The sequence below is a fragment of the Piliocolobus tephrosceles genome, chromosome 12, assembly GCF_002776525.5.
Source record: "Piliocolobus tephrosceles isolate RC106 chromosome 12, ASM277652v3, whole genome shotgun sequence".
Classification (NCBI taxonomy): Eukaryota; Metazoa; Chordata; class Mammalia; order Primates; family Cercopithecidae; genus Piliocolobus; species Piliocolobus tephrosceles.
Window position 1 is genome coordinate 15,673,229 of NC_045445.1, and position 25,629 is coordinate 15,698,857.

General features: G+C 38.7%; 1 protein-coding gene across 3 annotated transcripts in view; it reads left to right on the plus strand.

The window, feature by feature from the left end:
- FGF13 (fibroblast growth factor 13) overlaps positions 1 to 25,629 on the plus strand; it is a 561,456-nt gene that overhangs the window by 436,269 nt on the left and 99,558 nt on the right. Inside the window, exon 1 of one of the 3 annotated variants that reach the window (XM_023202567.2) lies at positions 15,246 to 15,357. The exons of the other annotated variants lie outside the window; for them this stretch is intronic. Within the exon in view, the coding sequence (XP_023058335.1) occupies positions 15,330 to 15,357 (28 nt within the window). The 5' untranslated portion in view covers positions 15,246 to 15,329. Of the gene's footprint in view, positions 1 to 15,245; positions 15,358 to 25,629 lie in introns of those variants that run through there. 3 annotated transcript variants of the gene reach the window in all.

Sequence of the window (25,629 nt, forward strand, 5' to 3'; positions counted from 1 at the left end):
AAAAACTGTGCATTGGGTGTTATATAAGGAACTGAGGACATAACAGGGAATCAAACAAACATTCATGTCCTTATGGAGCCTACATTTTAGTGCATTTTATATGCATACACTGAATTATGCCACATCCATTTTACTGGAAATCCTCTCTCCAGTCTTGAGCAAAACATCAACATTTACATTTATTTGGCCCACTCCATGATTAGAAGAAACACAAGAAGATGCCTTCTACTCAAAATTCCAGTTAGGCCTGTGTATTAGTAACCTGTATGTATTAAATGCTGATAAAGTTGATTCTAATTGGAAGCTATTTGTTGCCACTGTGATCAGAGGGCTTGGCATTTTGTCAATTCTGAGTCCTATGATCAGAAACCCATTTATGTGCTGGTAGTGTGATTTCGTTGTTGTTGTTGATAACCATAATTAAGAACAACCTGTTAGCTCTTTAGAGAGCAGGAAGACACAACCAGTTCAGTAAAGAGATCAATCAGCTTTATTCAAACAAAAGAGCATCAGTAGAAGCCTAGTATCAGATCAATTTTGATTAAGTCAACAAGAACACTGCCATTTAGTAGACTAGAACTATTCTTGTTAACTGTCTTGTGTAGTCAGCCAGGACACATCTCAGTTCTGTCTACATATTATACCACTGAGAGTTCCTCTTGGCTTAACTTGAGGCATTTCATAAAAGAAACATTTACTTTCACAGAGTTCAGTCTTACATTCAGAAATTTCCCATATTTGGCCACAAAACTGAAGAGGTTGGGATGGTTACAGCATTTATACACTCATCTCAAAGTCCCATGAATCTTATAGATTGACATTGTTTATTTTCAACTGAATTAGGCTCTTTCAGAACTCCAGTAGGCTGATAAGGCAGAAAGTTGATTAATCAGATCTATCCTGATATGTGTACGCTAAAAATCCAAAGTGTAGCTCATAGCCAGGAAAATGGGGAACCACTTCTGGAACTGTTACTTTGTTTCTACCAATACAGTAAATTTCTACATATTTGCTACGTTTTTATCTGACAAAGGTGAGTGACTGACAGTGCTACCCTGTCTGCTGAATGTAGCTAAGAAACAGCAAGGCGAAAAACACAGCACTTCAGATAAGTAAAGCTTTCCCTAGCATTTAGCTCTTGGAAATGACAAAAATTTCGAGACATGCTGATATACAACTTGAATCATTGCTTTAATTCCTTAGTGCCTAGAACAACAGAACAGTGGCCAGAAATCAGCATGCTCTTAATAAATATCTGGTGAATTAATTATTGAAAGAATGGATTAATTAAATATACAAACACAAAATAGTAATTAGGGAGTGTGTGAAAATTGATACTATTCTGTAATATGGTCAGTTATCTGGATTTGTATTTCAAATTTTAAGATTCATTTCATGTTTCAACTATAAAAAATTCATCATCAATAAAAATGAGTTTTGGAAGGTATAGATTCAAACCTAGATACCTTTGATTTTTTTCTGACAATGAGGAATAGCCTCAGAGATAAGTGTATGGAAAATAAATTGTTTACAAAACTATGTTTTAGATTAAACCCATGGTCTGTGCTTTGGTCCAAACAATGTGAAGGATTTGTGTACTTCAAAGCAGTATAAAATTGAGAGACTCAGGAGCATTGGCTCAGAGGACAGACAGTCCTATGTCTGAATGTGTGAACTCCAGGAGGTCAGGGTTAATAAGATCTTGTTTGCCACTATCACTAGACTAGCCATCTATAAACTTTCTGATCACACACCTCTACCTGAGTGTATATATTTATGTATGTATAAATTACACATATGTATATATCTACTAATATAGTTCATATTTTTATTTGTTGTATTATAGAGTATACGCAAACATACACATTTTGAAAGTTGAGAAAAATACATATTCCAATATGCTCTTTCCATATCTAATTTTTTTTTATTTTTTTGAAATGGAGTCTTGCTCTGTCACCCAGGCTGGAGTGCAGTGGCACAGTCTTGGCTCACTGCAACCTCTGCCTCCTGGGTTCAAGCGATTCTCCTGCCTTAGCCTCCCAAGTAGCTGGGATTACAGGTGTGCACCACCATGCCCAGCTAATTTTTGTATTTTTAATAGAGATGGGGTTTCCCCATGTTGGCCAGGTTGGTCTTGAACTCCTGACCTCAGGTGATTTGCCCGCTTCGGCCTCCCAAAGTGTTGGGATTACAGGTGTGAGTCACCACGCCCGGCCGTCCATATATACTTGTCTTGCCCATTCCTAAGGCTCATGCATGCCACTTTGGAGAACACGTCTCTAGCATGTAGTCCATCATAGGTGCTCAATTAATAACATTTGTTGAATTATTGAATGAGTTTAAATCCAGGTTTTTCTACTTACTGTGTGAACCTGAATAGGTTCTGCTATCAATATTCTAGGCGTTTGTTTTGTCCACCATAAAATGGTATAAATAATAATAGCTGTATTGGGGGGTCGTTGTGAGGCTTAAATTAAATAATATAGTAAATGTTGATAATAATTGCTGTGATATTGATGATGATGAGAACAGTGGCAAACATGTTTAATTCTCCACTTCTTAGATGAAATGATGTATGCCTTGCCCTCATCACACCATTACTTTTGACCATGGATACACCTCATATATTCTAGTTGATAGGATGCGTTCCACACACAGGATTTCCAAGTAAGATCTGTTCCTGCAGGACATCTGTTCCAGCCTGTGAACATAATTTTCTGGTAATGGGCATAGAGAAAAGCAAAAAAGGAGGAGGCATTTACCCTCTTTAAGCATATCTCCAAAAGTAGTACCTTTCACTGATACAAGTTGTGAAAGAAAGATGTTAGCGGAAATGATACAAAAGCAAGACCAAGACACACTTAGAGGAGTTAAAGGGTGACATCTTATGTACTAACTCCCCTATCTAATTAACTATCAGGCATATAGGGTTACCCTCCGCCCGCCTCTCCACCCTCATCAGAACCTGCCTATGCCTCTGAGCATGGATCACTTTGAAGTAAGGCAGGAATGAAGCCAGGAAAAGTTCTGCAGGGACACACATTTCTCATTTCTCTTCTGACTCCTTAGAGTCCGGATTCTGCTAGTCTGCAGTATAGTGCACGATTATACTGTGAGTTGGCAATGGGGCAATAGATGGTGCGGGGAAAAAAGGAAGGAAAAATAACTTCCTCACCTCCTTTTCTTTCCTCAGCCCACTGTCTCCACCACTTTCACCAAGGTTGTCCTACCAAGGTTGTCATCTTCTAGTGACAAACGCCAGTGGATATATACAATCCTGAACTAACTCGACTTCTCAAGAGTGTTTTATCTGAATTCTCGGGAGGCCCTTCTTCCTTCCTGAAACTCTCTCCTTCCTTGGTTTGTGTGATGTCATTATTTTCTACTTTGTCTTTTACCTTTTGTCTGGTCTTCCCTCGTCTCCTTCACTGCGTCCTCTTCCTCTATCATAAATGTTAGTGTTTCTCATGGTTTCATCCTCAGCCTTCTTCTAATCTGTCTCTCTGCATTCTTCCTAGAGCAGCTCATCCATCTCCACACCCCCGCCATGACTGTAAGCACCATCTCTTTGCTCATCAGTACAGAATCTTTATCTCTAGACCAGGTCCCTTTCCCATATTCCAGGCTTATTACTTCTAGATTATCTTCACTGCCACCCCCTATACGCATACCGAAACACTGAACGTATGTGTATATGTGTGCGCATTCACATGTGAGCAGCAAAAAACAATTCGTTGGCAGAGAGTCAAAAAACATTGGTATGTAGTACGAGTTGTCACTTTTTGAGTGATGTTGTGCAAATTTAGCTTCCTCACCTATAAAAATGTTAAAAAATCCATTTGGGTGATGGGTACACTAGAAGCCTAGCCCCCGCCCCCAGTTACAAATGTAACACCCATGTAACAAACAAGCACATGTACCCCCTGAATCTAATTTTTTAAAAGATGTTAACTAAAGCTGTCTTTTGGAAAGAAACAAAAAATTTGAAGTATCTCTCCATTAATTTGAATTATTTAAAAGCCTGACAGTTTAGCATTGTAATGTAGCTGGAAATAATTATTGCTCTAATATCCAACAACTCTTTTCATATAACCATAGTTATTTAAATCACCCATATAATTATAAACCTTTAGTTTTTTTTAAAAATGGTGAAATGCACTCCAAGTTTCTAACACCCCAACCATCCTGGTGCCCAAGTCAGAAGCCCTGTAGTACTCTTTTGAACCTACCTCCTATTCCCCTCCCCATTGCGGTCCATAACCAACGTCTTTAGATTGTATATCCACAGTGGCCCTGTGGTTTGTTGCCTTTCTCTAGAAATACATAATTTCACAGTGTCATTGCCTTAATTGAGGCTATCAACATTGCTCTTGCACAATTGACATGCTCTCCATCGTTCTCTCCACCTCTAGTCTTGTACCTACAGCCGCCATACTAGTCTTCATGCTGCAGCCACTGAAACCTTTCCAAAATGCTAATCTGATCAAGTCTCTCCCTTGCTTAAAGGCCTGGCATGGTTCCTCATGGCATAAAGGATTGTGTCAAATCCTCTCCCGTGGTCCAGGGAGTCACACACAATCTGACTCCTAACACCTTCCAGCGTCTTATTCCTCATCCCATCCCTGGAAATCTGTGCTCCAGCCATTCCAAACTGCCTGCATTTCTAAACTGTGCTAAACTGTCTCAAGCCTGTATGTCTTTGTACTTGTGAACTCTGCCTGTAATTTTCTCAGCCCAGCACATTTTCACCCTCCCCAAAATTGATTTGACTGATGGCCACTAGCCTTCAAAGCTCAGCTACAAACACTTGCTCTGAGACAGGCTTTCCTGATCATCCCTGAGGCTAGGTTTGGTAGGTAGGCATGTGTACCCACCCCCCGTGTGATTTTACAATGCCTGTGCCACATTTCTGTCATTACACTTATCACCTTTTAAGGTAATTATGTGTACGTGTGTGTGTGTGTGTGTGTGTGTGTGTGTGTGTGTGTATTTTGGTCTCTCTCCCCTGGGACTAAAAGCTCATTTAGGGCAGCGGCTTTGTATGATTTCTCTGGAGCAGCTACTCTCTTCACCTGGTTGCCTCCTGCTCTTCCTTCAGTTCTCAGCTTAATATCATCTTCTCTGGGATGCTTTCCCTGACTTCAACCTCCCAACCCCCAACCAATGGAAGGTCCTGTGAGATATCCCTCCTCTGTAGCATGAAACTTCTCCTTTGCATTGAAAGTGCCTGTTTATTGTCTGTCTCTTCCAGTAAACACTGAGCTCCTTGAAGAAAGGGACTATGTTTTGTTCACAATTATGTTTCCCACTGCAGCCTCCTAGAGCCAAGCACAGAGAGCAGTACAGATTAGACACTTGTGAAACATTTGCTGATTCACTTTTCATTTGGAGATTGTGATTTTGCCTCTCATTTCTTTCATTAAAATTGCTTTCCCAGTTATTTAAAAAAATATTTTTATTGTGGTAAGAAAGCATAGCATGATATCTACTCTTTTCAATTTCTAAGTGTACAATACAATATTGTTAACTATGAGCATAATGTTGTACAGCGGATTTCCTTTTTTTTTTTTTTTTTTTTTTTTTTTGAGGCGGAGTCTTGCTCTGTCGCCCGGACTGGAGTGCAGTGGCTGGATCTCAGCTCACTGCAAGCTCCGCCTCCCGGGTTTCTGCCATTCTCCTGCCTCAGCCTCCCGAGTAGCTGAGACTACAGGCGCCCGCCACCTCGCCCGGCTAGTTTTTGTATTTTTAGTAGAGACGGGGTTTCACCGTGTTAGCCAGGATGGTCTCGATCTCCTGACCTCGTGATCCGCCCGTCTCGGCCTCCCAAAGTGCTGGGATTACAGGCTTGAGCCACCGCGCCCGGCCCGGATTTCCATTTTTAAAACACTCCTGGTTACATCAAGTTTTCCAAGCATGATATAGTTTTATACGTTTGGACTGCTGTCTTGTCCTCTAGGTGGAGTTGTTTGAAAAAGAAATGGCAAAGTTGTATATGCTTTAAAATAAATGAGTTCTGTATTTGTCTGCTAGTGCTGCGATAACAAAATACCACAGACTGAGTGGCATAAACAACACAAATGGATTTTACCTCGGTTCTGGAGGCTAGAAGTCCAAAGTCAGCGTACTGTTAGGTTGATTTCTGGAGAAACCCCTCTTTCTGGCTTATAGGTGGCCACCTTCATGCTGTGCTCACATAGCCTTTCCCCTCCATAGAAAGAGATTGAGCTCGAGTGTTTCTTCAGCTGATAGGGACACCAGATCTATCAGATTAGAGCCCTACCTTATGGGCCCTAATTTAACCTCAATTATCTCCCTTAAGGTCCTGTCTTCAAATGCATTCACATTGCGGGTTAGAGCTTTAGAAGATGCATTTGGGGGATGCAATTCAGTTCATAACAGGTATACATCCCAAGATTATCCAAATTTTGTGCAATTAAATGAAACAGTATATTTAAATCATCTTGGAGCAAAGCAGCAGAATTAGTTGTAACCAGTGATCAAATATTCTGAGTGTCATTTACCTTACATCTCAAAGGAGGGGGATTATGCTGCTGGAGCAGTGCAGGGACTAGTGGAAGCCCCAGAGAACCTTTGGGCTTGAGAAACAGTATTTGAGTTCTCTCCCATTCCATCCCTTCATGTTACTGGTCCTGCAGCCTAGAATCTCTTTGGCCGGTAGAGAAGCTCCATTCTCTGCAGGTCAAGTAGACGTCTTTCTTCAAGGACTTTAATTTTACTATTTCCAAGGTACCAGGCATCTAAAAGCTCCCTAAAAGAACCCTTGCCTGGAAACCAAAAATACTACAAGCAGCGAAGATGGCATCGTCATTGGAAACTTTCTGACCGCATCCCACTCTGGCCATCTGATAGATGGGTTGAGAATACAGTGCCAACTGGGATTAAAACGTTTGAGAGGCCACGAAGAGGGGCCTCTCTGAGGGATTCTGTCAGTCCTGGCTAAAGAGGCCTGTGCCCAGGAGACATCAGCCTGGTGTACCCTTGAAGTGATTTTTCCCTGAATGCTACTATTAAGGGACCTTAGTAGCTATTGTGGGAAATAAAGGATTCTGAAGGCAAATTAGCATGTTTATTCCAGAGTTTCTCAAATTAAACAGATTTATTTACTGTAGGCTTTAGTTGTCCCTTTAGCAAGCCAAATACATAATTCTAATTCCCAATAGTTTGCTGTGCTGTACAGTCTTTCACAAACTCACCGATCACGGGACCTCTTCATTCAGAGAATCTTGATCGGATTATTCTTCTCCAAGACTCTCTTTTAGGAATGGCAACTCTGAAAAAATCATGAAAAAAGCGATTGCTGCGAGTTCTACTTTGACTCAAATAATTCCTCCAGGCCCACCCTGCTCTCTCCCTCCCTGAGTCACCTACCCATGGGCCCCCAGTAATTCAACATCCGTTTGGCCTCCTATCTTGGCTGGGCTGCCTTCTCCTGTTAGCCTGCCTTTTTCTTAACTGACTTAGAATTTCCATAGGATTCTGTTGACAGCCTTGTGTTCAGGTTCCATTCTTTCTGATGACAATTGGTGGGCACACAGATCAGGCCCTTGGGAGTGTCAGAACCTGGTTTGTTCCTAACTCTATCAGGGAGCTTAGAGTCTGTCATGGTTAGGAGGGAAACAGATGAAATCACTTGATACCTTTCAAATAGAGGCTTTGCTTACAGCCCAGGGTGGAGTGCCCTAGGGAGTTACTAAGGGATTTGCACACTAGCCATCTTACAACAGGCTAATTTGCCTGGAAGAAGAAGAAGGAAACCAGCATTTATCAACTGCTTACTGTATTCTAGGCACTGTAGTAAGTGCTTTGCATACATTACTCGAGTTCTTACAACCAACCTATGAGATAGACAGAATTTTTGGATCCACTTTACAGAGCAGGAAATTGAGTTTTAAAAATATGAGGAGACCAGCCCAAGGAAGCATATCTTAGCATGAGCAGAAGAGCCACGACTCCAGTCTATGCCCTTGTGGTTCTAGGATTCCTGCTTTTCACTAATTTTCTCTGTTGCTTCCGGGTGAATCTAGGGAGGTGGTGAAGTCCATCTGCATTGTGTTGGTCAAATCAAAGAGTACCTTATATAGCTATTTGAAATCATGTCTTTCTGCCCCCTCCTGCAAGAGCCAATTAGTTTTAGGAAATAGTTCTGTAGTCAATAGAACTATTTTTTTTTAATAGGCAGTGATCCAGGTTCTGGTAGGGAACCTACAACTCCAGTCTTCATCTTCACAGCAAGGTGCTAACTTAGATCCTCATCACTGTCACCTATGTCTCTTAACAGAGCTCCCTATATCCTATCTTCCTCCTTCCCCCTCATAATTCTCCACTCTGCAGCCCAAGTCACCTTTTTGAATGTCATTTGATTTCTTTCTGGTGTAAAACCTAGTCACCATTGAGATAAATCCAAACTCCTTAAACTGGCTTCCTAAATTATTCCCTGCCTGTTTCTTCAGTGTGAACCTCCCAAACCCTCTCCTCTGTGCCCAATCTCACCCCTTAGTCTGTGGACATGCCAAATAACTTCCAATTTCAGCTGTGTCCTGTTTAGTTTCAGGTAATTTCACACTTCTAAATATGCTCCCTCATCAACCTCATCTGCCTTTTGAACAGCTGTTCAATTTTCACTGCTCAGTTCAACTATCACCTGCTCTGTGAAGTTTTTCTGGTTCCCTCTCACCTTCTCTGAGTCTTACCAGGCCTGGCACAGCCTCTGAGCCTTATATTCTTTAAGATGGCACTGATTGCCTTCCGCAGGTTTCTCTCGTCTCTAGACAAGCTCCTTCCCTAGCAGGGACCTGGGATTATTTATTCTTGTGTCTCAAACACCCAGAAAAGGCCTTAAACATCATGGGAACCCTGGAAATGTTTGCTGAATAAAAGAATGGAAAGGAATTTTTCCTAAAATAGGGTAAGAATTTGACATTAATTTTTAAATTGGCCAAGAGAATCTTCCAGATAAATGAAATGAATAAGGATTGTAATTTGATTTGTTTTGTCCCTATTGTCATGAGATGTTAACCTGGAAAAATCTAAATATTTAATTTATTTTTCCATGAAACTCCTGAGAGGAAAAAGAAATTGTTGAAACGTGCCTTGTTGGGAGGACTAGCATGCAACTGAAATACATTATTTCTCCACAAAGGGGTGCTATGAACACAAAAGAACCCATTCTCTGTTAATTTATTCTTCCTCAGAGAGAGAGGAACTGCACAAACCAAGTAACTTTTTTATTTTCCTTGCATTGTGTACAATTGTGCAAGAATGGAATAACTCTCCACCATTGCCAGGAAATTATGTATGCCTCGGACAAGTCTTCCTACTAATAAGATTCACACTCACACACCCTAACTCCTTTAAAAGATTCAGGCATTAAGTTTAAAGATGTATGATTTGTGGTATATCTGGAATTTGTTCATTGACAAATTTAGATGTTATGTACTATGATGTCAGAAACACAACCGAGCAGAATAAAAACATGCACTATGTTTGCTTTTAACTCTCATACAGGAGAGACCATTTTAGAAGAAGGCTCATCCAGGTATCAGAGATGGGATATCAGTCAGCTCTTGTCAGTAATAACACATAGATATAGTAGTATGAGCTGTGTACACTTGTTTGGATTAGTTATGAAACCATGATGGGGAGCACACATAACACAGCCAATATTTGGGAACGTTGTACTTTGTGTAACCAGTGGCTTAAGCAAATCACATCTTGTCTTCAACATCCTCGTCTCCAGTTTCTACCTTCAGCATATTTTGATGGCCTTGGGTTCTGAGTAATATTTTTATACTGTACTCATGTATGTCTTCTCATTGAGACTTGTTCCTTTAACCCCTGGGCTCTGTGTGTATGTGTGTGTTTTCTATATTTATAACTCCTGCACATGACAAAGGTCCTGATACGTTCTAAGGACTCAGTTAATCTTTGTGGATTGCTTGCTTATTGATCTGTTTTCACCAAAATGCTGCCAAAACTGTCAAGCAGGATAATGATGAGGTTACAAGAGAGACAACTGAATGGGCAAGAAGAGACTAAGGGTAAGAGAAGAGGACTAACTTCCATTGACTGCTCATGAAATGCCACGCACTGTACTGAGGACTTTATCTGAATATCTCATTTAATTCTTATAAAAGCCCAATGAAGAAATAATTATCACCTCAGCCCTACCACCTGTTTTTTACATGATTGTGGCCATGATATCAAAATAATCAAATAGATGGTATTTGGAGGTATATAATAGTGTTTACCTATGCCTTCCACACATCAGGGTCTCAATGGTGCTTGACTAGGATTTGCACTGTGGGTTAGTATAGTTCATGGGTTGTTATTTGAAGCTGACTCTTGTGTTCATGCAGGAGGGCAGAAATCTTCCTGGCTGTTCTCTCTGCCCCTGTTACCGTCAGTGAAAATTAAAGGAAGCACAGTACATAGTGGTTGACAGGAATGAAGGTTTCCAACCTTCTAACTGTGGTTGGAGAGCTTTCTGTGTGGCATTTCCCCTCCTTCCTGGAACTCTTTAGTATTGTAGGAAATGAGTGACTTGGGCAATTGCGATAGACTTCAAACAACTGGATTCACTGAAGAACATTTTATGGAGGAGGAGGAGGAAGAACACAAAATCTTGAAAGCTCTAGGTTGAGAGAAACCATCAAGTGTATCCAGGTTAACCACTAAGCAAGCTTTTGAATCCCCTGACAGTATTCCAAATTGCCATCTCTGTGACCTTGGCAAAATCTTCTGTCTTAGTGAGTTTCCACATAGGCAAAAACAAAAACAAAAATGAAAAATCTAAACAAACAAAACCTTATAGGGTTGTCGTAAAGATCAGAGAAAACATACTCCTGGAATATGTTAGGTATCCAGTACATGTTTTAAAAATAGACTTTATTTTTAGAGCAGTTTTAGGTTCATAGCATAACTGATCATAAGGTACAGAGCTGACATATACCCTGTGATCCCCTGGATGGCCTCCCCCCTAGAAATATCCACCCACTGGAGTGGTACATTTGTTACAGTTGATGAACCCACATTGATACGTCATTATCACCTAAAGTCCATAGATTACATAAGGGTTCGCTCTTGATGTTGTACATTGTCTGGGTTTGGACAAATATATAAAAGGCCATTATAGTATCATACAGAGGAGTTTCACTGCCCAAAAAAATCCTCTGTGCTCCTCTAATTCATCCCTCCCTCCCTACCCACCCCTGGCAATGACTGATCTGTTTACTGCCTCCGTGGTTTTGACTTTTCCAGAATGTCATACAGTTGGAGTCACAGGGAGTAACCTTTTCAGATTGGCTTCTTTCACTTAGTAATATGCATTTAAAGCTCTGTGTATTTTCATGGCTTGATAGCTCATCTCTTTTAGCACTCTTTTATGCCATCGTCTGGATGTACCACAGTTTAGTTATTCATTCACCTACCGAAGGACATCTTGGTTGCTTCTAAGTTTTGGCAACTATGAATAAAGCTGCTATAAACATCATTGTGCAGGTTTTCGTGTGGATATTAGATTTCAACTCATTAGTACTCAGTATTGTTTAAATGAAAAATATATCTGTCCTTACTCCCATAAATTCCTCCTTTCCATAAATTCTTCCCAAGGTGAGGGATCAGTGCATCCAAGAGGCCCAATTTGCAGCAAAATGCTCATTAATTAGCCAAGAGGCTGTGGTGGCACAGCAAGTAAACAACGTACTACAAATCTGTTTACAGCAGCTTCTGCAGACATTTTAAAACAATTAAACTGTCAAGGGGGCCTGGAGACAGAGCTTTGCATTTTAATGGGAAATGATTAAATCTCAGGCATTATTGCCTTTGATGTGTCTGGGCTTTAAGAAGAGGGCAGAGTATTGATTGAGGCCTCCAGGAAGGCAGGAAGCTTACTTGTGCTGCTTGACCACAATGCAATGAAAGCTTGGAGATCTGTAACTTCTTGGGCTGGAATTAAAGGCCACTAGCCAAAAATTTAACTAGATTTGTCAGCTGGTGTTTAGTTGGACTCTGCCTGTAGGAACAGATGATAGATCATGACCTCTGGGGTATTATTCGTTGATTGACAGAGAGAGAGAGAGCCCCTTGCTGATGGCATCTATCAGAAAAGGCTGAATGACACAGAGCCATGTGGTGACCTCAGTATTTACACTATCTGGATTAAAACCATTGTAAAGCAAGTGAAAGCCACCCATGTAGTCACTGCCTAAGTCAACTAATGCAAACTGCACTCTAACCTGTGAATATGTGTGTGCCACAGTTATGACAGACACGCAGTCTCAAACATCTAGTGTATTCACCTTCTCTATTGAGTTGATCTATTCACAGGTGGTGGTCAGATCACACGTGATTCTTACCCTCTAGCTACTCACAGTCCAGTAAATGAAGGAACATGTAAGCAGCTGGATACAATTCAGTACAACGATAGGTGTTGGGTACAGTGAGGGGACCAAGGAGGTCACATTCAAATTGAGAGATGTGGAGGGGCTGGCAGAAAATTCTTCCTAGACAAGGTTCTACTTGAAAGATTAGTAGGCAGATAAGGGGACAAGGACACTTCAAGCTGAGGGAAGTTCTTGAACAAACCTGTGGAGGTGTGAAAAATCCTAGTATATTCCAAAAACCAAGTCTGGTAGTGTGGAACCTGAGTCCCCTGGTACTTTTTAAAGGATGGGGTGACCTTAGTCCTCAGGTTTAAAAACTTAAATCACTAAATAAAGGATGATGTTATTGAAGTATATCACCACATAAGGCTACATAGAATAGGTGAGCACTACCAATGTCTGTGCCTTTCTATTGCTTAAAATCTTTCCATTTGTCATACTTCTTAAAAGTATGCCAATTGGAGAACAAGACACTTGCTTCCAAAATGAGAAGACCTTTGTGAAAATTGACAAATTTGTGTGAATTAGCTTAATCAGATTGCTTTCCTCCACAACACCTGACCAAGACCAGCCACTCTGATGACTAGGAGAATAGGGGGATGTGGAATGCAAAAGAAGGTAGGAGCATGGGGTACTGAGGGTGGCGCGGGCTCCTCTTGCAGTGGAATTACAGGCAGCTAGGGAGCAGCACAAAGGCGCTGCATGGCTGAGAATTAGTTTAGGGGAAAGGAAAGAGAGGATAGCAGAAATCAATCTTACCTGACTTGCAACTTGGCTCCATGTCAGCCCTCATTTTGTTTATTTCTGTGCTGTCTAGACATCAATAGATTGAGCTGCTCCCATCCCTGGGGAGCCCCTTCCCCACTACACTGACCAGTGCAGCCCCTGCAGGGCCATTATAAGAAGCTATGGCACATCTGAAAGAGTGAGTCTCTTGATTAGACCTGATAAGACCACTCATATAAAGATGACTTAATTTTGTCCCTTGAGAAATGCCTTTTTTTAAGAGCTCTTACATTGGCCAAGAGAGACTGCCTCCATATTAGGGTTTTCTATTTTTGTGTGAAGGAAATTGGCATCTCTCCTGTGTAAAGAGTTTAGTGAAGCCTAAATTCTTCCATTAGCCATTTTGGTTTGCAAACAGGGATCTGAATATTTGCAACTTTTTACCTGGTGGCCTGAGCACTAGCTCAGCTTCCCAACCAAAGAACAATGGGGAATACCCCATGGCCACATTCTGAATCTGATCATCTGTGCCTCTAAGCATGATTGACTAGTTAAAATAATGATTTTCTAGGGAACAGGACTGGCTACAGAATTTGCAGGGGTTTGTGCAAAATGAAAATGTAGAGACCCTTGTTCAAAAAATTGTCAGTTTCAAAATGGTGATAGCAAATCATTAAACCCAGTGCAGGGGCTTTCTCAGAGCAGGGCCCTTTGCTGCTGCATAGGTCATGTGCCCAGGAGGTAGCCCTACCAAAGAATAGATATTTTGCCTTTTTGGGTTCTAAAGGCTCCTGTTGTTCAGGTCCCTGGGCTATGGATGGCTATTGGGGTATAGGGGACGGTGTTTGATTTCAGGGCAGAACAAATTTTCTCCATCCTCTGCCTACTGCTGAAATCCCATCCTCAGAGCTAAACCAATTTTGTTGAGGCTGGATCCATTTGGGAGGGGCTGACATTTGCGGCTATTGTCTGTTACACTCTTAGTGTTAGATGGAAAAGTGGAGGGAGAGAGCACAAGGCAATTTTGATTATGCGGAGAAGCTTATGAAAAAATATGTAAGTTGATTGAATGCTTTTGGCTATACATTATCTTCCTTTCCTTATAGCACTGAATATGAGTATTGGGGCTTAATAAATATAGCTCCCCGTGGGTGTGGGTAATTCTTCAATATTCATTGATAGTGACAATATTCAGAACTTGAGACAGATTTCCTTTCTCTCTGACGCAAGGGCAGTTTTCCCAGAGCCACACAGAAGGAGAATCCAATCTGTTCAATAGGAAAGACTCGTTTGATCCCAGAATAACTTACATTTCCATTTCTATTTGAATTTTTAACAAAAATAGTGGGTCTTCCATAAAGCAAAAATAAAAAGTATGGCAATTTTGTTTCAGGGTTTGCTTTTTCTTAAAATTTTGATTCCTATATTAACACTATTGAGTGCCTCAGTAACGAGTGTGGTGTAATGCTAAAATAGTCTGTTTCTTGCTCTTTGTTATAATTAGCTAAAAGCCTTTTAATAGGCTGCTCATAGATTTTCTGAATTTTTAACAAGGGACTTTGATATGAAAATATAATTTTGTGGCACAGAACTAAAAGTTCTGGTAGAATTTCAACATTTTACGAGTAATTGTTACAGAGGATTGAGCAACTATAATTCTTACAAATGTCTATTTTGCTTGTAGCATTTTCTATTCATCAATAATTCAATTTCAAAATAAAAGACACATTTCAACATCCCAAAGGCTATCGGGGAGCCTTTCAGACTGTAAGATTCCTGACTGTGGGAGAAGTCTACCAAATAAGGCAGCTAGCTCCAAAAACTTCTCTAATGTGCTGAGGGATCCTGTTACAGACCGTTTTTCACAATTCTAGAGGGCAAAATAAAATCATATGCTTGGAAATAATAAGTTTCAGCAAATAGTATAGGTGAAGCTTATGTCTGAGTCCAAGCAATGGTCTGATTACTGCCAGAACAATACTGCTACATGATGAATCATTAATGATCTGGGAGAGTCATAATGGTCTGTCACTAATGCCCATTAATGATCTCTCTATACCGAGAGTATGAGCTTGATGTTTCTGGCCATTACCTTGGAGAATACTTTAGATATGCCTTAAACTTTCTCTGATCTCCTGTCTCTCTGTGTCTGCTCCAAATGTAGACAGCAATTGTCTGGGTAGGACCAGCTTATAAAGAAGCATGGCTTTGTTAAGGAAGTCGTATTCAGGTAAGATTTATTTATGCAATGTTTTTGAAGGACATAGATTTGAATGTTTATCCTGGACATTGATGACTTTGTAGAAATTAACAAAATGATACCAGGGATCTTTCTGCTGATATCTTTTTCTTTCTGGATGGGACAGGGGTTCTTGATTCCCTTTACTCCGGGATGTTTGACTGTTAATGGATTCTTTTTGAAAAATGCATCATTTTTTTTTCTAGGAGGAATTTAAAATATTAATTGTTATAGGAAAGTGAATGTGTTTTTCTGATCATTTGAAACTCTATTTGCATTTAGAAAATGGTGGCACTCACTGATTTAAGAGAGATTTCCTACTTCTAGATTTGCATTGACTCTATGCATACAGCACAAAACATTAATTTTAATTTCTAAAGAAAAAGGAGAATAAGTAATTATAATTGGCTTTTAATGTAGTTTTGTTTTAGCTTAGTGAAAGGAAAGAAAGAGAAGATGACGCTTCGCTAAGGGAAGGTGGACACAATCACCCTTTAATTCTGAGAAACTTATTAGGTGTATCTTCAGGGAAATCACAGAAGATAGGCACTCCATAATGTCTCAGTGAAACTAGGAGAGTATCGGTTCCTCCATGGCGGCAAGGCAGATGCCGCAGATAGCTGATGGAACCAACGCCCAACAGCTTCCAGCTCACGGAAAAAAACAAGCTGAGAGAAGGTTGCCGGAGCGACCAGTTTCAAGTCTCTTTAAAAAGAGCAGGACAGGGATTCTTTTGGAGGATTGAAATCACTCCTCCAGCTACATTTTCAATGGGAAGTTTTTACATATAACTAATACAAAATGGCATCATTTCTTGGAAAACTTTTTGCCAATCTTCGTATTGTCTGAATAAAGCAACCTCATGAAACAAACACTTTCATGGAAACCCTTTGCACTTTCTTTATCGTTGAACCTGAAAGGATCCCAGAGAACTCTAACCTTGCTAAACGTTTTATTTTGCTAGAACATTTTGTCCAGATGAGTAATTATTCATGGTGATTTTCTGTTTCCTCCAGATCCTTCCTTCTGTCCTGAAACTGCTGAGTAGCATGTGTTTATTCACGTAATTAACTGGGATTAATAGGCTTTTTCTTCTGAGTACTTCACAGGTTCTCCTGAGCTATTTGGAGTTCTCCTAGAGCATCCTCAAATGGAGATTTGGATTGATCTGTCATGTTACATGAGCATTGTTTATCTGATTGTTTTTAATTGGGTTCCCCATAAAAATGAGAGAATAAAAAAGCTTATTTGAAAGATTAGTACATCAAGGGCAATATTAGTGATGAAAATCATTACAGCATTTGTGAGATTGGTTCAACACTTAATGTTCTGATTATTTCCACAATTCATGTCGCTAAGAAACCCATTAGAGTTTTCACCTTCCAGGTGGGGGACAGCTTATAATCATTAAAGGAAGGAACTACAGACTATATGTCTCTTTACTCAGGATACAGTATATGTGGCTGAAACAACTACGCTCATCACTCTGCTTGAAAGTATTTGAGTGAAACACACACATGAATTCTTTGCTGAGTAAGATCTGTGACACAGGAAATTCTCACCAAACAATTATTTTATTGACATGTGAGTCTATGAATTGGAGACTGTCAAATTGCCATCTAAGCTGTTTTGTTAGATTCAAGCACAAACTAACTTTATTTTTACAATAGACTTCTAGGTTGATTGATGAAATGTTATAAATAGACATGTCCATTTTTAATAAATATATGTTTGTGAGAAACTGAGCCCCTTTGCAGAAATGAATGCAAGCTATGGGACAGATTGGTAATGACTGAAAATGCTGCAGTTGCTCCTCTGAAAGAAATAGAAAAGTATCTGATATAGCATAGGCTCTGAGTTCATAATAGAACAATGCAAATGAGATCAGGAGAAAGGATATGCAGCCAAAGAATGGCAAGTCACAAGAAAGGTCATGTAGTTTATCTCTTAGCCTTCATATGGGAAAACACTTCAACCCTTGTACACAGATGAGACTGTCCCAGCCACCACATCCACAAGCTCGCTAAGGAACTCATCTCAATAGCTCTCAAGGCAGAAACATCCACCCTAAGTTCTCCATCTCCAGTTAAGTCTGCTGCCTCTCATTTGATCCTCAGGGAAGCTAAAGAACAGACAGCAGCTGTGCGCTATGTAACCCTTCCCAGCCCAGAAGCCCTCATGATTATGCTTATTTAAGTTAAGGAACCCTAGTTTCTTTAGTCTACCCTTTCAATCTTGTTTTTAACCTACCTTATTTAGCTCACCCATTTACTTCTCTAAATATTTTTTGTCCTTGTTGTGTTCCCCTCTGCTTGTCTACAACTACTTCTTCAGCTTTTTAATGTCCTTTCATGTTCTTTTCTAAGTAATTATGAGTTTTTCTATTCAGTGACTATTCCTACACCTGCCTAGTACTCCATGCATCATATTGACTTAGAGTTTCTCAAATAGCACATGAAGACAGATTTTCTTCTCTCAGGGAAGAAAACAATATATTTACATATATATATATTTGCATATATATTTGTGTATATATATAAAACAATATATTTGTTAATAATTTCCTTAGCTGTAGGGACTTAGGAAACAATATGTTTACTAATTGTTTTTTATCAACAATTCCCTGTCCATTTTTCAGGGACTGCAAATGTGTACTTTCAACTCATTCCAAACATTGAGGCCATTATCACCTGGGCAGTGCCTCAAAGTGCTTTCTCATGATATGCAGTTCCAACTGCCTGGCCCCGGGCTTGTGCTTAGTATATACTCAGTGTTTGTTGAGTAACTGTATGTATCCAAAATGGCTGTATAGACCACTAGAACATATTTCTTTGTATTTTCTTTGGGAAAATGATTAAACAATCTAGCTGATCTTATAAAACAAAGCAAAAATGACCATCTTCAATTTAGGTTTTTAGAATGTATAGTGGTAGTCTATATTTGTCTTTTGCCATTTGCCTTAGAAACTGGAGGCTTTGGAATTGAGAAAACTTTTGGAAGTGAAGACATCCAGGGTGGTGGAAAAATTCACCCCAGCAGTTAAGCTCTTGAGAAGGAAGGAGAGTATTCAAAAGGAAGCCAGTGCCTCCTGGGTAGAAAGAGTTTTGTAAGTTCCCCTTGGGATACCAGTCTCATGGGAGAAAAATGACTGTGCCATAACTTTTATTTTCATTCCAGCAGGGCCACTGGGTAGGGCCTAAAAGTTTAGGCACATCTCAGTTGGCAGTATAAGTGTCTCTCGTTTTATAAAATACAATTGTTTCCATAAAATTATATGTAAATCAAATCCCACGTGAAATCCACATGGGATGTGCAGTAAAGAAAGGAGCCTTTTTGTGAGTGTTTCTATAAAGTGAAGACTTATTTTATAATAGACATATTAAAAGGATTACTCTTTAATTTATCCATTTGAAAGTCTGAGTTCTAAAATATCAGAATGAAAACAAGATATCTGCATTCTATTCAGAAGAAATTATTTGACCAAAGCTTGCTAAGCTTATGTATGCTTTAATGTAATAATGCCTCATTTGTGAGAATGTTAAAAATGGTTACATTTAAATCTGCTCACTTTGCTTTGGAAGTTTCTGAATAGCTTGTTGGTGTTTCTTACTATTTAACAGCTTTATCTGATATGACATTATATTATTGCCTTCTAAAATAGAATTTTTAAAACTTTATCCAAAGGCGCCGTGAATAACTGGCATGGCCACTTACGTATGTAAATAGGGTATACGCATATCTCCTGGACCCAAAACTCTAATCTGTTACCATGCCAATTCCCTATATTTAGTTCAACATGCCGCTGAAATGTCTAAATATTGGCTCTTTCTCAATGTACTCCATCCTTTACTCTGTTCTTAGAGAATGAAGAGTTATGATACAGGAACTTCGCCTTGCACAATAGAGTAGGTGTTATTTAGGCATATTCCAGGGCTCCAGAGCAGTCAGCCTTGGAGATGTTTACTAGGACTCTTTCTGTGGTTGGTTATGTGCATGCATCTCTGTGTAAATACAAAATATAAGTGTTCTTTGTAATATTCATTGTTCCACTAATGCTAACTGCGTAGCTGAATAAGAGAAGATATTTTTCCAGCTCTAATACTAGCTAATAGGATAAAATCTAAATAAAGTCTCGAAATACCACATTCCTCATGTGCCTTCCTTATATCAAAACCTTTACGGGCTTCACTTTGAATGCCAACTAGTTGGAGGCAGTGTTTGATGTCATTCTGTAAGCAAAGCCCACAATAGTCTGGTTCAACATACCTTTCTAGTCTTATCTCCTTCCTTTCCTACAAGAACTGCTTCAGCCAATCCAATCGCTCCTAGAGGAATTTGCCCAATTCATCAATGTATAATCTATGCAGTGCTCTCTCTGTGATGTGCTAGACACCGAGGAAGGTGCCAAGATGAAAGAATCATAGACCCTGCCTCCCAGGAAGGCACAGTCTGACTGCCCAGCTAGCTGATATCAGACACTCTATGATGAAATGCTGTAGCCAAAATAACAAAAAAGCAGCAGAGGACTAGAACTAGGAAAGATGCCTTCTGCTGGCTGGATTTGGGATAGCCTCATCGAGGAGGTATAAATTAACCAGGGACTTAAATGTATGTGAAAATTTGGTTTGTGTCCTCTGAGATACCTTTCCTCTCCTGCCAACCAAATGAGATTTCTTCCCCTCTAGAACTCTCACAGTACTTACTGGCTAAACCAATCATATGACACTCATCCAAAACTTTCTTACATTGTTTTTACCTTTGTCCTCATTTTCCCTTCTGGATTATTAAATTCCTAGAAGGTAAGGCCCATATTCAACACTTTATTTCCCTAACTGATAGCACAGAACTACTAATGATAGTAACTACACATGTCATTTATGTGAAAAAAAAACCTGGTTAGGTTCTGAGAATTCCTTGACTTAGTTAAACACTGCTATACAGTAGCATACCAAGATAATAAGACAGATGACAAAGCGACTCAAATTTGCTACTACTGACTGGGAACTTCATTCCAAACCTTTATAATATAGTCTCCTGGGGAACTGCACTGGATTGCATACAAACTGTGAGGACTCCTTTGCCTTCTTTCATTCACTCAACAAATATGCAGTGAGAACCTACAATAGTCCAGGCGGTGTGCTAGCTTCTAGGTATGCAGTACTGAATAGAACATGGGATATATAGTGTAGAAGCGGTTCAAACAGCCTTTTGGCCCTTTTCCCCCAAGTCACATCATAACCCTGTCCTATATAGCTTTTCTAAATTTTTTTTGTCCCCTTGAGCTAAGCAAGTACTATATATCTAGTACTCCAAAGGAAAACTGAGTCCAAAGACAAAGTGTCAGGTTTTCATTTTTTTTTTCCCCTGTCCATACTATTTCATTCTCTGAGTATGTGATCCACTTGATCCTTGTTAAACAGTCTCTTGGCTCCTCTTCATTAAATAAAGTAGTCTTAAATAACCACCCTACTGGTTAGCCTGTGTGATCAAAAAATGAAAACTACCATTTGTTAAATGTCAACTACAGCCCCTTCCCCAACTTGTACGCTGCACAGGTATAACTCATTCATACAGTAACTGCACAAGGTAGATTATTGTCTTCCTCATTTTAATACTGAGGGAAACTGAGGCTCAGAGAGGTTACATAACATGACCAAGATTTCTAATTAATGAACCCTAGAGCCAGTCTTCAGTTCATATAATGCCATCCTATCCCAGACCTAGTAGATTTTCAGCAAGTTTTGGTTTGTTCGTTGGTCGATTGTTACCATTCTGATTGAAAGATCTTTATATATTTTAAATTACAATATAAGAGTTTGTTAGTCTTTGGTAGCTGTTAATCTCAGGCATGTGTGTTTATGTTCCTAATAGCAATTGCATGAATGCTTTATTCTTAACAGAAACAAAGCTATTATTTTGATGCTTAAACATTCTTTAAACATTTTTACATGAATACATATTGACAATTCACGTGTAAATAACACAAAAAGATTTAGAATCCCAGTTATAGTTTCTGTAAGATGCCCAGTTTCAAAGATCCAACTAAAAAGAAGTGTCAGCTCATCTCAATAAAATAAAATAATCTGATTTTATAGACATATGAAAGCTGACTCATAACACTCATAACTCATGAAAATATCCAAAATCACATTTTGAGCATTAGCTTCAATGTTGTCTAACTACATTATTTCTATATGGGAAAATTCTGTATTCTGGGCTGAAAATTCTGCAACCCAGCTGTTCCCAAACTTTAGTGTGTGCCATCAATATCCTCTGTGAAACTGGGTAAAATTGAAGATTTCAAGCTGAGTTGGTTGGAACCCAAGAATCTACATTTTAATAAGCACGCCATGTGACTCTGATACAGGAAGACCACCCACATCTCACTCCTGTAAGTATTCTTCTGCACCAGTGACTCACTAGTCTTCATTGTTGTCCTCCCCTCGCCCATCCATACACAAGCAGTTGTATATTGCTTTTAAAGTTTTTTTTCAATTTAAGTGTAATTTATATAAAATAAAGTTCTGAGATGTTAAGTAGTTTTATCAGTTTTTCAAAATACACATACTCGTGCAATTTATTCCTCTTTCAAGATCTGGAATATTTTCATCACTGCAAAAAGCTTCCACATGCCTTTTCCTAGTCAACATTTCTCTGCCACCAGAAGAAACCATGTAACTTACTTCTATTACCATAGGTTCGTTTTTCCTATTTTAGAACTTCATAGAATTGGAAACATTACATTTTGTGCTTTTTCATGTGTCTGGCTACTGATTTGCTTTCCGGGAAACTGATTTGCTTTCCAGGAAACCGATTTGCTTTCTAGGAAACCAGGGCAAGTATTAAATGACCAGCGAGTAGGCAAGGCTAAGAGCAAAACTGCACATTTATTTTTGGTCCCCCAGCTTCAGGCAGGAAGGTGTGGGGGAGGGGTGAGGTCCGTCGGTCTCCGGCAGGGGAGGCCGGGGGAGTCACCCGGTGGAGCTCTCTGGCGGAGTTCCTACAGCTCCGACGGGAGTGAGGCCTGACGAAGTGCGCACCGCGCGCCCAGCTGGAGCGGCTTTTATGTCCTGGGCCCGGAAGTGGGAGGGCAGTGGGCGGGACATAGGCGGGTCGGGGGCGGGGCGGTAGGGGTGGCTAGGCGGGTTCCCGTTCTTCTCCGTCGGAGGTCGGGTTGCGCCTGCGCAGTAGACCTGTGTCTTTTCCGCGCGCGGGAAAGCTGACGGTGAAGAAGGCGGAACTGCGCCATCTTGCCTCCGTTCGTCCAAACAGCTACTTTCATCCAGAATAATGTTTGTGAAATTCACCTGTTTTTCTGTGTATATCAGTAAGTCACTACATTTTATTGCTGACTAGTATCCATTGCATGAATATGCCAGTTTGTGTATCTATTCTCTCATTCAGAGATATCTGGATTGTTTCTGGCGTTTAGCTTAAATGAGTAAAGCTGCTATAAACATTTTTTACAAATCTTTTTGTGGAGAAATGCTTTTATTTCTTTTGGACAAAAACCTAGCAGTTAAATTATTGGGTCATAAGGTTGATGTAAGTTTAACTTTTTGAGTTACTGCCTAAGAATTTTCCCAAATGGCTGTACCATTTTATATCCCCACCAGTGATGTATGAGAGTTCTGATTGTTCTTCATAATCATTAGCTTTTAGGGTTGTCAGTTATTTTCATTCTATTCATTCTTGTATGTATATGGTAGCATTGCATCTTGGTAATAATTTGCATCTGCCTAATGACTAATGATGTTGAGTACTTTGTCATGTGCTTATTGCTAATTTGTACATATTCTTTAAAGAAGTATTTTTTCAAGTCTTTTGCCAATCTTCATTTTCTTATCTTATTGAGTTGTTCACATTAGCTCTTTATTATATTTTTAATGTCTGTAGCATCTCTAGTGATATCTCTACTTCTATTTATTATATTAACGATTCATTTTTTTCTCTCTTTTCTTGGTCTGTCTTGCTAGCAGTTTAAAATTGTGTTAATCTTTTCAAAGAACCAACTTTTGGCTTTGGTGATTATCTCCATTTGTTTTCTGTCATTGATGTCCTTTCTCATTTTTATTACTTCTTTCTTCCTACTTATTTGGGGTTTAATTAGTTTTTTTTTTTTTTCATTTCTTAAGGTGGAAACATAAATCATTTATTTTATAACTTTCTTCTTTTTGAGTGAAGGCATTTGAAGGTACACATTTTCCTATAATAATAGCTTTACATTAACGTCATTGTTTTGATATATTGTACTCAATCAAGTCAACCTATTTTCTAACTTTCTTTTTGAATTTTTTTTACTTATGACTTATTTAGATATATAATGTTTGATTTCTTATTATGGGGGTGGTCTATGTACATTCTGGATGTTAATTCCAAACTTGATATTTGGCAGTCACATAACATTCTGTTTGATTTCTTATGAATGCATTTAAATTTGGGTTGTGGCTCAGCTTATGGTTTACTTGGTGACTATTTCATGTGAATTAATGTGTTATTTGCTGTTGGTCAGTTCTATAAATTTATATCAGGGCAAATTGATTGACAGTGTTTTTCAATTCTTCTATATTCTGACTTTGAATACAATTTCTGTCAATTCTTGAAAGATGCATATTGCAACTTCCAACTATGATTATGGATTTACCTATGTTTTCTTTTAGTGTTATCAATTTTTTGCTTCAAGTATGTAGTGCCTTTGTTAGTAGGCACACACACATATAGGAATTTGTGTATTATTTATTAATTGGCCATTTTATAATTATGACATTTCCCCCATTATCTCTGATAATATTCTTCACCATGAAGTCCACCTTATCTAATAGTTATACAGTCACAATCTTTGTTAGGATTAGTGTTTGCAATGTATATATTTTCTATCTTTTGACTGTTATTCTTTATGCTTAATGTCTGTTTCCTGTAAGCAATATGTAATTGAGTCTGTCTTCTCCTAGCTCCCAAATTCTGACTTGTATTTCGTTTTTTAGTCAATTTTTTTGTAATGGTTCATGTGTTTGGATATAAATCTTCCATTTTAGTATTTGAGTTCTATTTGTCCCATCTTCTCTGTGTCCCTCTGTTTTTCTTTTTAAATGTTTCGGGGGTGAATCAAATAACTTTTACATTACATTATTTTTATTATTTTTAGCATTTCTTAAAATTACAATATGCATCTTTAAAGTATCTCTGCTTTCAAAACATATTGTATTGCTTCACAAACAAGGTAAGACATTTACAACATTATTCTTCCAATTTTCTTACAACCTTCATGATTGTTTTCTCATATTTTATTCTATATCTGCTATAAACCTCTCATTACAATTCTATTATTTTTTAATAGCAGTTAATACACATTGATGTAATTTCTATATACATGCACACATTATTTTTAAAATAAAGATCTTTAATATTTTACCAATTTATTTACTCTTGGTGTTTTTCATTTCTTCCTGCAGGATTGGATTTTTATATGATATAATTTTCCTTCATTATAAAGAGCATTTTTTGTTCATTTATTTTAGTGTATATCTGCTGGAGAAAAGTTCTTTGTTTCTTTTCTTCTGAAAACTTATTTATTTTACCTTTATCCTGAAGCATATTTTTGCTGGGTATGTAAGTCAAGTTTGGCTGATTTTATTTTTCTTTAAGCACTTTAAAGATGAGATATTTCATTGTCTTCTGTCCCTCATTGTTTTGGTCAGAAGTTATATCTCTCTCTTATTATAGTCCCACTGTAGGTAGTGTTTCTGTTTTCTCTGCCTGCTTCCAAGATTTTCTCATTATCTTTGGTTTTTAGCAGTTTGGCTATGATATGTTTAGCTGTTTTTTGTTTGTTTGTTTGTTTTATTAGTCTTGTTTGATATTCTCTGAGATTCTTAGATATATAAGATGTTATCTTTCATTAATTTTGAAAAATTCTTTACCATTATCCCCTCACATACTTCTGCTTGATTCTCTCTTCTCCTGAGACTCCAAATTACTCATGTGCCAGATGGTTTGCTATTGTCCCACAGATATCACACACTGTTCCATTTTTTTTTAACTGTTTTATTTCTTTCTGTTGCATTTGAATACTTTGTTTGGATACTTGGATACTTGTTTCCAAAGTACCAAGTCACAAATTCCTTTCTCTACTATATTCAGTCAACTGATTAGCCCTTAAAAAGAATTCATCTCTGACATTCTACATTTTATTTCTAGCTTTTCAATTTTTTCTCTATTTGTACTTTCCATCGCAACACGTAAATTATACATTTATTCAAGCAT